General features: G+C 42.7%; 1 protein-coding gene across 2 annotated transcripts in view; it reads left to right on the forward strand.

Moving 5' to 3' along the window:
- Window positions 1–15,667, forward strand: part of SLC16A12 (solute carrier family 16 member 12) — a 29,309-nt gene extending 13,642 nt beyond the window's left edge. The window contains exons 2-7 of one of the 2 annotated variants that reach the window (XM_041461381.1): window positions 6,549–6,755; window positions 8,430–8,533; window positions 9,774–9,917; window positions 12,268–12,847; window positions 13,929–14,188; window positions 15,296–15,667. In XM_041461381.1, coding sequence (XP_041317315.1) covers window positions 6,646–6,755; window positions 8,430–8,533; window positions 9,774–9,917; window positions 12,268–12,847; window positions 13,929–14,188; window positions 15,296–15,558 — 1,461 coding nt within the window. In that variant the 5' untranslated portion in view covers window positions 6,549–6,645 and the 3' untranslated portion in view covers window positions 15,559–15,667. The remainder of the gene's footprint in view (window positions 1–6,548; window positions 6,756–8,429; window positions 8,534–9,773; window positions 9,918–12,267; window positions 12,848–13,928; window positions 14,189–15,295) is intronic. The other variant, XM_041461382.1, reaches the window with a different exon arrangement.

The following is a 15,667-nucleotide window of genomic DNA, read 5'->3' on the forward strand; positions in this document are numbered from 1 at the left end:
TTCATCACAGTGAAAAATGAAATGCCTGTTTAAAAGCCCTTAAGAGTGTCAATCAAAAATGCACATTTTCAGGTGGGGTTAAGTTCAAGTCAAGCTTTCTCTGCAAAGGTGTTTTCCTACGAAAATTTTCCTTCGCATTTTTCACCCTTTGTAGTTAAACTGCATTCTTTAAGGACTGACCTAGCCAGGAGCTAAGAAAAGAGTCAAGAGGGTTCGATTACCATTTGCTTAACTTTTTTCTGTAGACCCCTTCTGTCAGGCTGTTGGTTTTCTGTAAGCCCTACACAACGGTTTTAAGAGAAAAGGGATGTCCACCTTGCATTTCTCATTACTCCTGCTGTGGCTCCAGCTGCACCATTTGATTTAGCAATGTCTGGCAACTTTGACAAATTAAGGAGCCAGTGTGGCACAGTGATTGCTGTGGGAGGCAAGTATGGCCCTTCCTTTCCCAGTGACTGCTTGTACAGGAGCAGCTAATGAACATTGTGCTGCTCAACAGCCCTTCCTTTTGCCATCTTATTCATGTTTCAGCTCTTAGTAATTTTATTTTTTGGGTAAATGAGAGTCTTCTAAACTCTTGTCCTTCTTTTGTTACCCCACTCACCTATGCCCCTCTCTGGCACCTTCATTATCTACAAGCTGCTTAGCATCCCTTTGCTTTCCAGACACTTTTCCTGTTCAGTCTGTCTCCAGCAACCACCTCCCACAAATGCATTAATTGAAGCAAACAAAGAACATTTGCTGTTCAGCATAGTGATGGGAGTTAATAAGCTGGGCTGTTACACGTCCTCTTCTCTATCTGGATACATTTTGGATGGAGGGCAGGTTTTATCAGATGTTTGTATGATGCCCAGCCCTGTGACACTGCTCATGATTAGAAGCCCCAAAATCCTACTGCAATACAAACAGATTATTAATGTTGCTTTTATTTGGTATCATAGGGAAATCCCTCCTTAAACATATAAAAGGGGTTACACATTTTCAAAATAAAACATCCAGATTTATTCAGGAATAATATGGATAAAAAACTGGAAAAAGTATAAAGCACTGACTACAATCTGTCTTAATGTGCTTCTTGTCTTAAGTGTTATGGCAACAATTAAAAGTCAGGCTGGATTTTGGTTTTGTTTTGGGATTTTTTTAGATATTTGTTTGTTTACTTTTCTTCTGGTACAATTCCCTAAATGAACTTTCAGGTAAGCAAGGTAAGTTCAGGTAAGCAACTTCAAGGTAAGTTCTTTTTTTAACTCTTTGTAACAGTGCTGGAGAGATATTGATTTTATGGAGGTCAGAGAAGCAGAATGTGTACCCTGCTTGTAAAGACGTGCATAATCTGCAAGATTACTTGCTCACACAAGGAATATTTCCATGGATTTATCAGCCATTATTTTCAGAAAAACATAAACTTTGTTTTTGTCTAGAGACTGGACAAACACATATTTAAACAGAAAAAAGCTGACAGTATAGAGTGACAGCCTTAAGATGCTCAATGGAGTTATTTTTATTTAGGAACATAGGGTTGCAGAGAACCTCTTGAGTTGTTTTTAAACAAGTCAAAGTCATAATCATATAGTTCTTGATAAATAGACTCTACTCAAATCAAAACAAGCTGTTCTTTTTGAGTTAAATAGCTAACTCAGGGTGCAGAAGGGGACAGCTGTTGACTGGAGAAAATAGATTAGATTAGAAATAGTGTTTGCATCCCAAGAGCTGTTCAGAATTGAAGTCTTTATTTTCCATATATTTAAGAACAATTTAGAATTTAGCTGCCTGCCAGAGTGCTGACTGTAGTGACTACCATGATATCCAATTGCTAGTGTGGAAATAGGGGGAAGCAAAAGAGGCTGAAACAATGTCTTGTTTTTTTCCAAACAGGAAAAAAACCCAAAAAGAGTATCTTCTTTTCTTCCTGACTAGACCAGTCAATAGAGATTTTGCAGCTGTCTGCATCATCTGTGCTCATATCAAATGCCATGCCTCATTTAAATGTGCTCCACTGTATAAGTTAATGTAGCTAGCCAACTTCTGGGAAGGACTCTGGTCAGTGGTCAGATGTGGTCATCCTTGATCCTTCAAGACACGCAAAAGAAATGAACTCTTTCAAAACCTGTAAAATATTTAATCTTATGCCCCACTGTCCCGCAGAACACACATATTTTTGTTAGCTAGCTTTTTCCTTCTTCTCTCTTCCTCTTCTGTCTTTGATATTCATACCACACCTTTTTTTGTTTTTTCTTTTGTTCATAGTTCTTTAGTTTATTTCATTTTCATTTCATTGAAGATGCAGCAGTCAAAGGGAAAAGAACGCGAGAGAGTATTAAAACAGGAGGTCAACATGAATGTGGCTAGTGCCTAGAAATAATATTTGGTGCAATCTGAAGAAAAAGAAAGTCAGAAGATCTGGCCTAGAGCTATGTGAATAGGGTAAATACAAGAATATAGTAAACAGCCCTAGAGTTAAGTGTGTAGATCAAATGTAGTAAATATATGCAATTCTGTTACCTTTCATGCATTAATGAATCTTCTCCATCTATGCTCAAACTGCTTTATACTTGTTCTTCATAAAATTCATCTGCACGAATGTTCTTAGAGTGACTTTGAAAGCTGTGTGTGTTGTTGCTGACCAGAGAAGTACAGTTTAAATTCAGTGGTGTATATGAACCTGTTCTGGAAGCATGTCCTGGCGTTCTGGGCACAGAGACTGTCACAGGCTTCTCAGGCCTCTCGCACCCCATCTTCATGGTAAAGGCAGCAAATGGCACATACAGTTTAACCTTTTGGATATGTCTCACGCTGGTCCAGAAAGAAAATTCTAGATAAGTCTCTTTCTCATTTTTCTGACATGTACATCTCTGCATTATGGAACAGGTAAAGGAAATGTTGGATTCTGTGCTTTATGCTGCTGATACATATTTGGGTCAGCTCCGTTGGGATATACTGCACAGAATCCTTCCATGCATTTCTGAAAGAAATTGCAAAGGCATCTAAACACACAGAGCCATTTTGATTTTGTATAATCAGGATAGGGTGAAGAATAAGAAAGTAGTGGAGTGGGACCCCCACTATGGTCTGGGATCAGTGTGTTCCTGCTGTGGGCAGCTGTGATACAAATCTCACCCTATGCCTGTTCCTCTGGCTGAAGCTGTATCCCTCTACAAATGGAGCATTTTCAAAAAGCACCCAAGCTGTCAGGCACTGGAGGTGGTATTTCTTGAGATGAGGGAGTTGCCAGTGCTGTAAATGGAGCAGGTGAACAAGGTAGGAAAAACGCCAGCCCTGGTCCCCAGGCAGGCCACAGTGACTGTACCTGCTGTTCCTCTGTCCTTTGTCATACGAATCCTTTGCATCTTCACATTGTTGTGATATCATTATTGAACAAATTACTCCAAAGAAGGAAACCTTTAGGGAGGCAGGAGAGGTGGGCAGAGGGAGCAGGGAGCGCTTTGCTGGCCATGAGCTGTTTAAAAGGTCAGTGGCTCCTGTCGCTGTGCTGCCTGGTTGCTAAGCTGCCGTGGATTTTTGTGCTCCTTTTCCTGGCAAAAGGGACCTTGTGATGAGGTGCAAGGTTATGGCAGTGCCTTTTTAGTAACCTCACCCCCTCCTTTCTGCTTGCTGAGTGACTGAGTAAGGGAGGTGCTCTCAGGAGCACTTGCTTTCTTTCTAGGCTTCTCAAAAACAGCTGCTGAAGTAACTGATAGGATATTTATCCTCCCAAATTAAACCTAATGTTTTAACTTGGGGGAACAGAGTCACTGTTTAGTGAGCTGCCAGGGCACATTGGGTAACAGGCTCTCTAAAGGATCAGCAAAATTTGTACCATCTTTACCCCACTTGCATTTTCTTTGAACTCACAACAAAACACATTTACTTAGTGCTTGGGTGAAAATTATCTAGCAAAGTATAGAGCTGCTTCATGACATTATATTTTAACCCTGCTTTCCTTCAGCTGTCTCAAGCAGCAGGAACTTTCATGTGCATCTGAGATATGTTGTAATAGCAGCCAATGCTCCACCTTACAGTGGAGCAAATATTCAAAATAGTCTTATCCTATACCATAAAGATTGAGAAAAAGATTCAACATGAGAGCAAACTGGCGTTTGGGAAAGGGGAGGACATGATTGCTCAGATAAAGTGTGCTTTCTTGCTGTTCAACTTCATTTGCAGAGTCCACAGTCTGTACTATCCACCATACAGGTAATTAGAACACAGCACTGGGGTGTAAGCAAATGAAGTTTCCTACCCTCCGAATGAAATTGTCAGGTTGACATAATAAGTGCTTTTAGACTTGTGCAGCAACAAGAAAGGCAATTATTTAACTTACCTATTAGTTCAGTGGCTGTGAAAGGCACAGCACTCCTTGAAGCAAGTGGGGAGTCAAGGAGATGAGGTCTGCACTAACCTGCTATAGGGAGGCTGGGTGGCATTTTCCTGTTGGCCAGGCATTTTTTATAATATGGCTGTTTTCAGTTGCTTGCAATCTCATTAAATGTTTGCTGGCAGGGTTCTGGGAAAATAACAGCAAGTAACCATGTAACCAAACACCTAATCTCTGTTTACTTAGCCTGATATGTCATCAAATTCTTCCCAAGTACGTTAATGTACAGCTAAAAATGTGAACTCAACCCTGAGCTGAAGCTTGCCTCGGAAGTTGGGCCAGAGATCTAGGCTGAGGCCATGCCACCCAGCTACTACTGTTTGTGCATTAACATTAGTTAGGGCTAACAATGTGGAGATTGTTGACTCCTCTGAAAATTTTTGTATGTATTTCTTCATATTGAAGGGTTATTTTTTTCCATTCTGGCGTTCCTGCATTCCTGGAAGTTCCTCCTCCACCCCAAATAATCAAAACTTGAAAAAAAACCTCAAAAACAAACAAACAAACAAACAAAAACAACAACAACAACAACAAAAAGCCAACAAGACCCACCAAAAAAACCCAAAAAAACCCAAAAAAAACCAAACCAAAAAAACCCACCTCCTTCAATCCTGTAGAAGGGTCAATGAAAGATACTGCTCAGACCCACAATAAGGAGCTTCTCCTTGCGGAGACTCTGTAGAAGTGCCCAGGATCTCCCTGTGATGGATCATGTGCTTATGCAAACTCCACCTAACTACATCACTAAGCTTTCAACATGTTGTGCTTTTTGTTTGTCATACCTGTTTTCCCCTGTTTTGCTCACCTTTGAGTTTGGCTGTGTGTATATATTTTCTTAAAATAACTGGTTTTGGTTTTGAGCTGCAACTCTGCATATCTCAAGGAGGTCACTGATGGACACTTCTCAAAGGTTCAGATGTAGGGGTGTTTAGGGCTAGTTCTAGAGTGTCTTGCTGTTTTGCGTCAGGAAGCTCTGGGCTTTGCAGAGTCAAACCTTGAGCATTACTTGTCTGAGCAGCTTCAAGGACTGAGGATGCACACTGTTAACCATGTAGCTGCTTTCTTGAATTGCCATTTTAAGTGGCTCTGTAGCCCTCTGACCTGCCATAACAGGTAACACTTCCTGGGAAGCCTGTGGTTCTTGTCAGTGGGAATCTTGCATACTCAGCATCTGTTGTAGCTAGGTGAGATAGAAGATATTTGAACTTCCTCTTCAAGCAAAACTGAAAGGCGTCCCAGATATTCTGCTTATGTCTTAGAAGTCTTTGATCCATCCAGAGGTTAAGGGCTTGCTGGTGATGGCAGAAACATGGGCTGAAGTCTGGCACTGACAGCCAGCACTGTGTGTTCCTGCACTGAGAAAATTGGGGCACTTCAGGTCCCCCAGTTGAGCCCTGCCATTCAGTCACTGATGCAAAAGGACTGGGGGCTTTTTTTTGGTCCCCTTAGCAAAGCACATGACTCAGTTACTCACCTAGGGTCCATCCCGTGGTGTCAGTGGGTCTCCTGCAGCACCCAGTGTGCATTTAGAGACAATTTGATGGCCTGGATGCAGACACAGTTTTGATTTATGTGGTTAGGAGAGGGACAGGCTAGCTCTAACCTTCTGTGAAGTGTCCATGCTCACAAACTTAAGCTGCTGTGTCCTGCTGATTACAGCTTTCATCCGGGGTTTAGCTTGTGAGAATACAGAGGTCATTTTATCACCAGATCTTCTCTGGTTGTGGAGTAAATATTCCCTTCTCGTACAAAGGTGAAAACTGTATTCTCTCAAACAAAACTTTTGCACTAAATTGTGCACAAGGAAGAATAGCTGGTTTGAGTAGAGATTGCAATTGAAAATACAGTTCAGGCCAGGGATGGGATGAGGGGGGGAGCCTGCCTAGGTGAATGAGGACTGGCAGCAGTAAGTGACTTGCAGGCAAGCGGAAGAGGGTACTGTGTGCCAGGCTGCAAGTGCTGGACAAACCACCCAAGTTATCATGAAAAGCATGATACCAGACGCTGGCTCAAATTCTGATGGCCCTCTTGGTTCCAACAAATTTTCATAAAGTGCATGTGGAAGAAAGCGCTCCCTTTTCTGTGGCAGGGAGAGCTGAGGCAGGATGTCTGCCCAGCCGCGCAGGTTACAGCGCCTGCAGTGTGTCCTGACTCTGGCTGTCTCTCTCCGCAGATGGCCGCAGCCCCATGTGCCGAGCAGCCCCGGCCCGCGCCGGGCCTGAGGGCCGGAGCCAGGCGCTGCCGCTGAGGCGAGGAGCGCGGCCATCGCCATGGCCTCGGCCCGCCGGGCCCGGCCCGCCGGCCCTCCCGACGGCGGCTGGGGATGGATGATTGTCGCTGGCTGCTTCCTCGTCACCATCTGCACCAGGGCCGTGACAAGGTAAAGGCACTGCTGCTTGTCTTGCTGGCCTCTTTGTGGCATTAGCTTTTTTTTTTTTTTTTTTTTTCCCCCTCAGTAAGAGGGTTTGTTATCTCCTAAAACCCCTAAGGCTGTGGGGGCAACGAAGGGATTATGAAACTTCTGGCTTTAGTCTCGCCTCCTCTGATAGCTGCTCTAGCTTTCAGCACCCGCTCCTTGATTTCTTACAGAAGCAAGGCCAGGGGCAGGTAGAGCTATTTCAGGCTGTGGTGGTTTGGCTGGGGAGGGAGGAATCATGTAGGGTCTCTTTGGGTTCACTGTGTCCCTCTGACCCCACAGCCGTGCTCATTTTTGCCAGTCCCAGTAAATTGATGTGACGCCTGAGTCAATGTGAAAATCATGTAAATACCCCCTTCTCCTACTGTGAGCATTTCAGGTACTGTCCTGCCTGAGAAGGTCCAAGCCCTAGAGAAGAGGCCCCTCTCTGCACCCTTCTGGTATCCAAAATATGCAGAAAATATTTTCTCAAAATAGAAAGAACAGGACTAGACTGCTGCCTCGCATAAATGTAGCGCAATCTGGGAAGAGATTGCTTTCACAGTGACTTTGATGTTGACTGGAGATAGAGGAGCCTGGTGTGTGTGAACATGGACAATTTAGCTATATTAAGCAGAGAGTTAAGCACCCTAGTAAGTGAGAAAAACTGAAAGAATGTCTTGTTGGGCAGTCAGTATAATGTAAATACAGTGTTTCCTACCTAAAGTTCTTATTTCTTTTAAAATAAAGCTCCCAGGTTTAGGGATCTTAAGTTTTTAGGGATGTAGGGTCTTGGAGTCATCAGCACAGAAGAGGATAGAAACACTTATACAGTGTTAGTTAATGCATACAAATGTACTAATTCCATAATAACAGCAGAGAATTCCTAGTGGATTTAATTCTGTGTTCATGTGTGCAATGTGTTATGTCCAGGAAATCATCTAATGGCTGGCACACATTAGAGTACATAGAAGAGTGAAATATGTGCAAGGAAAAAAGCTGAAGAAAGTGGTCATTCACTCACTTGGGAGAAAGAGAGGGGGAAAAGGCATCTCTTGTTGATCCAGAAAAGAGAATGAAATTATGCAGCCTTTTAATCTGTTGCGCTGCAGGGACGTGCTGAACAGTAACACTTGTCAAGTTGAGCAAAGTAACCCCCCCGGAAACATTTCATTAAACTGCTGGAAGGTCCACAGGCTCCTGCTGTGTTTTGATCCTCCGCTTGAGAGGAGTTACTTTGCGCTTGTCCATCCATGAGCACACAGCTGCACGTGGGGTTTGCTCTGCAGGTATTATATTGACCTACCCTCGTGCTCTGTGTGGGTGTGGGATAGTGAGCAACAAGGTCAGTGAAGAACTGTGAAACCAGGGCTTTGTGTGCCAGGGAAGCAACATCATCTTATGGGCTATAAGTTGCTGGGGAGAATTAGCCTTTCAATTTCCTTTTAGTTCAAAATACTATGAGTCATAAAATCTCTAGCAGCAGATACTCCAGCAAGAAACGTGATATTATAATGTTCACAGCCACAATTTTGATTTTCCCAGGAGCTGGAGAGAACCTTCAAGTGGGTACTTTTTATACCTGAAGAGTGAGCACAGTGTTTTCCTTGAGGCAAATTTCCATGTTTATCAGACTGGTGTTCATGTTTTCTGTCCTAGGTGCATCTCCATTTTTTTTGTGGAGTTTCAGGCATACTTTGGGCAGGATTATGCCAGAACTGCTTGGATCCACTCCATTGTTGACTGTGCTACGATGCTTTGTGGTGTGTATTACCCTTTTAAGAGTAATGTGGCTACTTTTGCATTGGCTTCATCTGTTCTTAGCCTGCTTACAAGTTGGTGGAGTCAGCTGGGAAAGAGTGATACTGTGGGATCTCTGGGGTATGGTATATCCAAGCTGCTTCCCCCAACACAGTTGTGCAAGGGAGTGTCTTCATACTAAAGAAAAGCAGAACTTTGTTTTGTGAAATGATCTAATTTTTCAGAAATGTACTTTTGTTGAGGTCTATTGGGACACCTCATGTTTGAGAGCTATTAACTGAGCAATTGTTTCTTTTGCCTTTTGATTGGAGTCATATTTGAGATGTAACACAGGATGTACATCTTGCCTCCAGACCAAGTCACAACCACCCTCCTTTTATCAACAGTGTATATTTACAAATAGTCTTCTCTATTAAAAGAAAATTTGCTATTATTAAAAATCATGTGCATCAATGTTGCAGTTGTACTGACTTTCTCATGGGTTTGATTTAAAGCTGTACAGCTTGGTAAAAATCCATGCCCTAGTCCTGTAGAAGAGGTTAATCCATAAGAATTGCTAGAAAGGCAGAATGGCACAGCCAGAATGAGATGCAACAACTCACCTGTGACAGCCAGGTTATATCTTGGGGAAAAGAGAGAAATAAGGGTAACCTTGCCCTGGCATTGCAGGTGGTAGAAGGGGAGAGGGTTGGTGATGACATCCCATGGTAGAAGCAGGGTGATATGGGAGAAATGCAGGAGAAGGGTAGCAGCCCTGGAGATTGTCCAAAAGATATGAGACCTCTCCTGTTTGGGTCTAACCCTGAGCCCACAAGGCCAGGGAGTTGTGAGGAAGGACACTTAAAGTTACTGAGGGCTGAAGTGCAAATTCCAGGTGGAGAAAAGTCTGAGTGTTGTAAGCACAGAGTAATGAACAGTGTGGGCTGTTCCTGTGGCCTGTCTTGACCCCTTGACACTGCACATTAGCTGTGTTCCATAATGACTTTGATCTACAGAAATGGCTGCTGAGAAAGCTACTGTGAGTTTCAGGTTTATCCTGACTTTCAGGAAAATTACTTTTAGATTTTTTTCTTTATATTTGGTGCTCATGCCATTGTGGTAGGGTTATGTTGGAAGATCACTCTGTAGCTGCAAATACCATTTTCTCCTGCTTCCTCCTGCTTCCGTTTAATTTATAACAGTTGCAGTGAACTGTGTTTGAGGACCTGCCATTAACTACCAGCTTTATTTGTTTCTTTGAAGCCCCGCTTGGGAGTTTAATCAGTAATCATGTATCCTGCCAAGTTGGTATCATGCTAGGAGGGCTGCTTGCATCTACTGGACTAATTTTGAGCTCATTCGCCACCAGTCTGGAACATCTCTACTTATCATTAGGAGTCCTCACAGGTAGGATGCATTCAGCCCCTTTGTTTCTGCCAGAACACAAGACAGGAACGCTAAAAATGATGGGTGATCTCTTCTCCATGTCATATTGACACTGCACTGGTCAAACAGAGATGCTCAGATGTGTTCCCATGATTGTAGACAAAAAGCTGAGCCAGCAAGAGCTTCAGCATTGACTGATCTCATATCACACAAATACAAAAGCAACTCTTACCTTCTGTTGGAGAGAGGATTGTTGATAAAGTTCTGAAATTATGGGAGGTCAGGAAGGACTGCTGTTGCAGTTGGTATACATGAAAAGGCTTCCCTGTTTTGTCTGGGATTTGGGAGGAGTTTGTTACAGCAGAGGTTCTAGATTGCCCTAATATATTTGCATATTTGGGAAAAAAGTTTAAACCAAAACATAAATGTAAGTAAGAATAGAGGAGCTCTTGGTGAATACCAGGCACCTCAGCTGTATGCCTTACTTTTCTCTGCATTACATTCCAGTTGAACAGCAAAAAAAATTGCTGGTTGGTAGTCTTGCTGTAGCAGCTCCTCCATTTTTGCTCAGGTATAGTGAAAACAAATCTTTGCTCTGTCCTGTCTGCCTGTGTTTGTTGTGCACAGAGGAACTTGAGAGAGGCCCGTGGTCACACTGACATTCCTTCCTCATTAATACTGACCTGGTAGCCACGGTGATATAAGACCTTGTACTTGGTCCCCTGGAGTTTAGTAACGAGTTGGTGGAATTACTGCAGTTCACATGCTGCCAACAGCTTATTTGTTTAAAAAAAAATTCCTTATTTTAGCACGTGTTGCTCCTGTATTACAATGTTAATCTTTGACAAAATGTGTTCATAACAAATAAAAAGGCTTCTTGTAACTTGAGGGGCTGTGCTACAAACCATGCTAATACCTCTGAGGCTTCTTTAGTGGGAGCTGCTGTGAATACCGAGGTGGAAAAGCAGATACAACTTGTACATGGAGTAGTAAAGAGCCAAGCTCATTACAAGCAGCGAACTTTTAGCCTGTAGGGACTGATTAACAGAGAGGTGAACTGTTGGTAAAGGCTAGATGTGGTGCCCCCAACCCAGAGAGCAGATGGGACCACAACAAGTGAATGTCTAAATCCATAAAAGCAGCAGGACTTGAAATCAAAGAGTGAAGCAGAGGTGAGGCTGAGGAGTGTCAATAAGTAGCAGAGTTCTAAGAGGCAGGAAAAAGTTTTCAGTCCTAAACTTTCCACTTTTCACAGGACATTTGTTGGCTTTTTTGAGCCCTATTTCCCCCTGCCAACTCACTGAAAAATAAATGGTGTGTGTGCCTAATAAAATATTATTTTCATAGCTCTTGAGTGATGATGTCTAGCTCAGGGCTGCTCTGCTGGCTCTGCTGCCTGTAGAGGTCCAAGCCCAGCTCTGTGCCCTGCTTGTCCCCTCGCCACCTGAGGCGTGCCAGACTGGGCACCCGCCGCCCAGAGTCCCTCTAATCCTCTTATTCCATCCTGGCAGGTTTAGTGCCTGCCCCACACAGTGTGGCCTTTGAGGAGGATGTGGCAAGCTGGTTACAGCACTGGGGACTGTTTTACCCTCAATGTAGGACATGCTCCAAAACCCTAGTCAGGAACTAATTTCTATTACTGATTCAGAAATACATATTTTAGTGTTAGGGCAACCACTTGATGATTAAAACCTGCTCTCTGATTCTGCAGCAGAGTCCACAATCTTTTTCTCCATCCAAGAGATGAATCTTATTTGTTTACTCAACTGGATCTGGCTTTCTGACGCTTTCCTCCCCTCTTTACTTGTAGGCAGGGATTTAAAATGGTCAGGACTCCAAGCAGCTGTTGCAAGGAGTTTGTTTAGCAGACCAAGACAGGTTTTTTGTAGAATATTAGTAACAGAGACAGGCTCTTTGTACTGTGTTTCAGAGACCTGAAAATTAATGTTCAGGGTTGCAACAGACCAAAACACAAAGCGGTGCCTCATCAGGACAGCGTGTCCAGTGCCAGCATTGGAGCAGGCCCTGGGGCAAGACCTCATCTTGTATGCAGGAGAGGCTGGTACACCAGTTCTCTCATGTTTAGTGATCATCCTTGTTCTTGCTGTGAAGTAAACCCCATCACTTCTGTCTGGGTCTTATTACTGTGGATTAATGGTCATCAGTTAGGTTTGTCAAGTCAGGGACCCTGCCAGTGGAAGAAAGATGTCATCCTAGTTTCTCATCACATTTAGACTGGGCTGCGTGATACAGAATCAGAAAAAGCTTTCTATTCATTTGTACTAATGAAAATACATTATGTGGTTTGCTTTAATATGTTCCATATGTCATGCTTAGTATTAAGCCATCTGCACTTTGCTTTCTCTTCTAGGACTTGGGTTTGCACTTTGTTATTCTCCAGCCATTGCGATGGTGGGCAAATACTTCAACAGAAGGAAAGCACTGGCATATGGAATAGCCATGTCAGGAAGTGGAATTGGTACCTTCATCCTGGCCCCTGTGGTCCAGCTCTTAATTGAGCAGTTTTCCTGGCGAGGAGCTTTGCTCATCCTGGGAGGTTTTGTTTTAAACCTCTGTGTCTGTGGTGCCTTGATGCGGCCTATTTCTCTTAAGGAGGATTGTAAAACTGCTCCTGAGTTGCTTGAACAGAATTATGTCCCGGAAACAGAGAAACAAGACTTAAAGCGAATGTCCATCTGTTCACCTTTAATCAAATTATGGCCTCATGAATGTTCATGGAAGGAATATGACTTTTTGCTGATGCCAGGATTCATGGTGCTGGCAGTGTCAATTTTATTTATGGCATATGGCTGCAGCCCTCTTTTTGTCTACCTAGTGCCTTATGCTTTGAGTGTTGGAGTGAGCCATCACCAGGCTGCCTTCCTCATGTCCATTCTTGGTGTCATAGACATCATTGGTAATATCACCTTTGGATGGCTCACAGACAGAAGGTAAGGGCTTCTGGCTGACCAAGTGTAATCTTTAGCTGGTGGGAGGCTGTATGCAAGCAAGGTATAATACATATAAAAATTAACATTATGTACTCTTTCTGTGGCATGTGCAACTTTATAAACCTCAACAACACAGTCTAACTTTCAGGAATGCTTGCTGTTTTGTCTCTTCTGAGTTTATTAAATTCTGCTGGTTTAATATCCTTTTTCCTGAAAAAATTATGTGTTTATATGTTTGATAGTGGAAATGTAACCCCTTGCCTGAGGTACGTTGAGTGTGATTCTCCATATCTATTTCCAAGGGGATTTCACCCTGCTTCCTCTGCCTTTCCATCTCTTTTGTGCTGCTGGGGAGGCACAGAAGTTATGGAAGGGGGTCCAGGGTCTGGTCCAATATTGTTAGGCACATGCTAGGAAGGACTGACTGAAAATTGTTATGCATTTTCCAGTATATAAGAGCTCACCATACTTTGTGAACTCAGCTCACTCCAAATGTCAGTGTACAGCATCTATAACATCAGTAGATACTGGCCAAATTAGCAAGGATTTTGATTCTAAAGGATGCATTCTTTACACTTATTTAGTTTGTGGGAGAAATCAGTTATTGATTTTGTGGAGCAGGAAGGAAGGGAATTGCCATCTCAACTCACACTAACTCACATTTAAGGGCTGACTGGATAGGTGACAGCTAAGAGAGGTATACTGCAATATTTTATGCATAGTACTGGGAGCACCTTGCTGAGATGGGATGTAAAGCTCGATGAAATATTGCTTTGAGCATTGAAACTTTAGGGGACTGCAAAATCCTGGCAGCAGGGTTCTGTCACTAGGAACATCCTGAAGAACACTGCAGGCAGCACGGCTGCTGCTGGCCAGATGTTTCTGCAGATGTAGGTGGGCAACTTTCCCAACCTGGGCTCATGTGCTGAGTGAAGACTTGTGTAAGGCAATTGACTTAAATTTGAGCTGTAGAAACGAGACAGAGAGAGAGAGAGGGACTGAACCACTGCATGCCAGGGCATAGAAGCTGAAATGCTGGTTTCAGTGATAATATTTTTCTTTTCTGCTTTGAAATTTGCAGGTGCCTGAAGAAACATCGGTACTTTTGTTACCTCTTTGCTGTGGGAATGGATGGCCTCTCTTGTCTTTTCCTGCCAGTTCTCCAGAGCTTCCCCTTGCTTGTGCCTTTCTCATTTACCTTTGGCTACTTTGATGGAGCCTATGTAACGTTGATCCCTGTTGTGACAGCAGATGTAGTGGGAACTGCTTTGTTGTCATCAGCACTGGGCGTTGTGTATTTTCTTCATGCCATACCATACCTAGTGAGCCCACCTGTGGCAGGTCAGTTTTGTCAAATGACTTTCCTATAACCTTATCAGTACTTCATATTTTCCTATTGCTGTGATGTAAAGGGGGAGGAAGGATAGCAAATGCACAGTGAATGTGAAGGCAGCCTCCAGGTAAAGGAATAACACACCTGGATGTTCATAAGTCTTTAGATCTTCCATCCTGGTCTCAGTGGGATGATTTCTACATATAGAGTGAGTTGAAATTTAGAAAACACACCACTATGAAATGGGCTTCTAAGAGCTGTTACATCACCACCTCATGTAGTTTAGAAACTGTGCAAGTAGAAGGAGTAAAAGATTTCACTGTGAAATTACATGATTTTGTAAAATCTAAAACTCTCTAAAGAGAGTTTAATTCCAAGTTTGTCTTTTTTTTATGTTTTCTTTTTGTATTTAGTCTCTACATTGCTTTGAACAGGTGGGTGAGTCAGCTCCACTCCTGTTTGGTCATGAACTCATCCCTGTAATATCTAACCATCATTTTTCCCATCCATACCATTACAGTGAAGTAAGGATGAGAACTGTACCCTTATTATTCTTTAGAAAGCACTTGACACAGTTTTTAATACTGTGGAAGGTCTGAGATCTTTTCAAACAACAAAGTATATATATATATTGCATATTTTGTCTGATGTTCACATCAGTTCCCAATTAATCACTGCTCATTAAGCTTTTAATTTAGTTTTCCATAGCAACAATTATTGCCAAATAAAATTGTTTTGAGTGAAGCATGAGTGTGGCCAGAGCTTAATAAATGTTTCTGCATGAAGATCTTAGAGCTCTCTAAGCCTTCTAAAGACTGCCAGTTAAATCCAGGCCATTGGAAGATGTTTATTTAGTAGTGTGGTGATGACTACTCTGCCTTTTCTTGTGGATTTGACCTCCAAACAAAAGGCCATAAAGATATTATTTGCCTGCTGAGAATAAATCCCTCTCTGCCCCAGAATGTAAAAGTTTAGTGATGGTGATGTAAATCTGTATTATTTGATTGTATTTATATGTGATAACTCCAGAAGCTTATAACTGGGTAACAGGATTTGTAAATTATCCACAAGAGTACTGGTGGACCTCTAAAAATCTTTTTTTTTTTTCCCTACAGGTTGGCTTGTGGACACAACTGGCAGCTATACTGCATCATTTCTCCTGTGTGGATTTTCTATGATATTTAGTTCAGCACTATTGTGCTTTGCAAGACTAGCAAAGAAAATCAAAAGAACACATTTGCCATCCCTTACTGGTAACACAGCCTTGAAACAGCACATCTGGACAAATGGAGCAATAGCTTATTCTGTCACAGCAGAATTAGACCAAAGGGATGTTGAATTTTTGGCTGTGGATAAAAACAGCTCCAGCAACAGGTGACAAGTGCTGTTGAGATTCAGTAGGGCACAGCCTGAGGCAGACGTGGCTCAGTGGTGTTACACTGTTGAAGATACTTCTCATGTGAAACAAGACCTCTCTCAATTAGATT

The sequence above is a fragment of the Pyrgilauda ruficollis genome, unplaced genomic scaffold, assembly GCF_017590135.1.
Source record: "Pyrgilauda ruficollis isolate IOZ18807 unplaced genomic scaffold, ASM1759013v1 scaffold15, whole genome shotgun sequence".
Taxonomy (NCBI): Eukaryota; Metazoa; Chordata; class Aves; order Passeriformes; family Passeridae; genus Pyrgilauda; species Pyrgilauda ruficollis.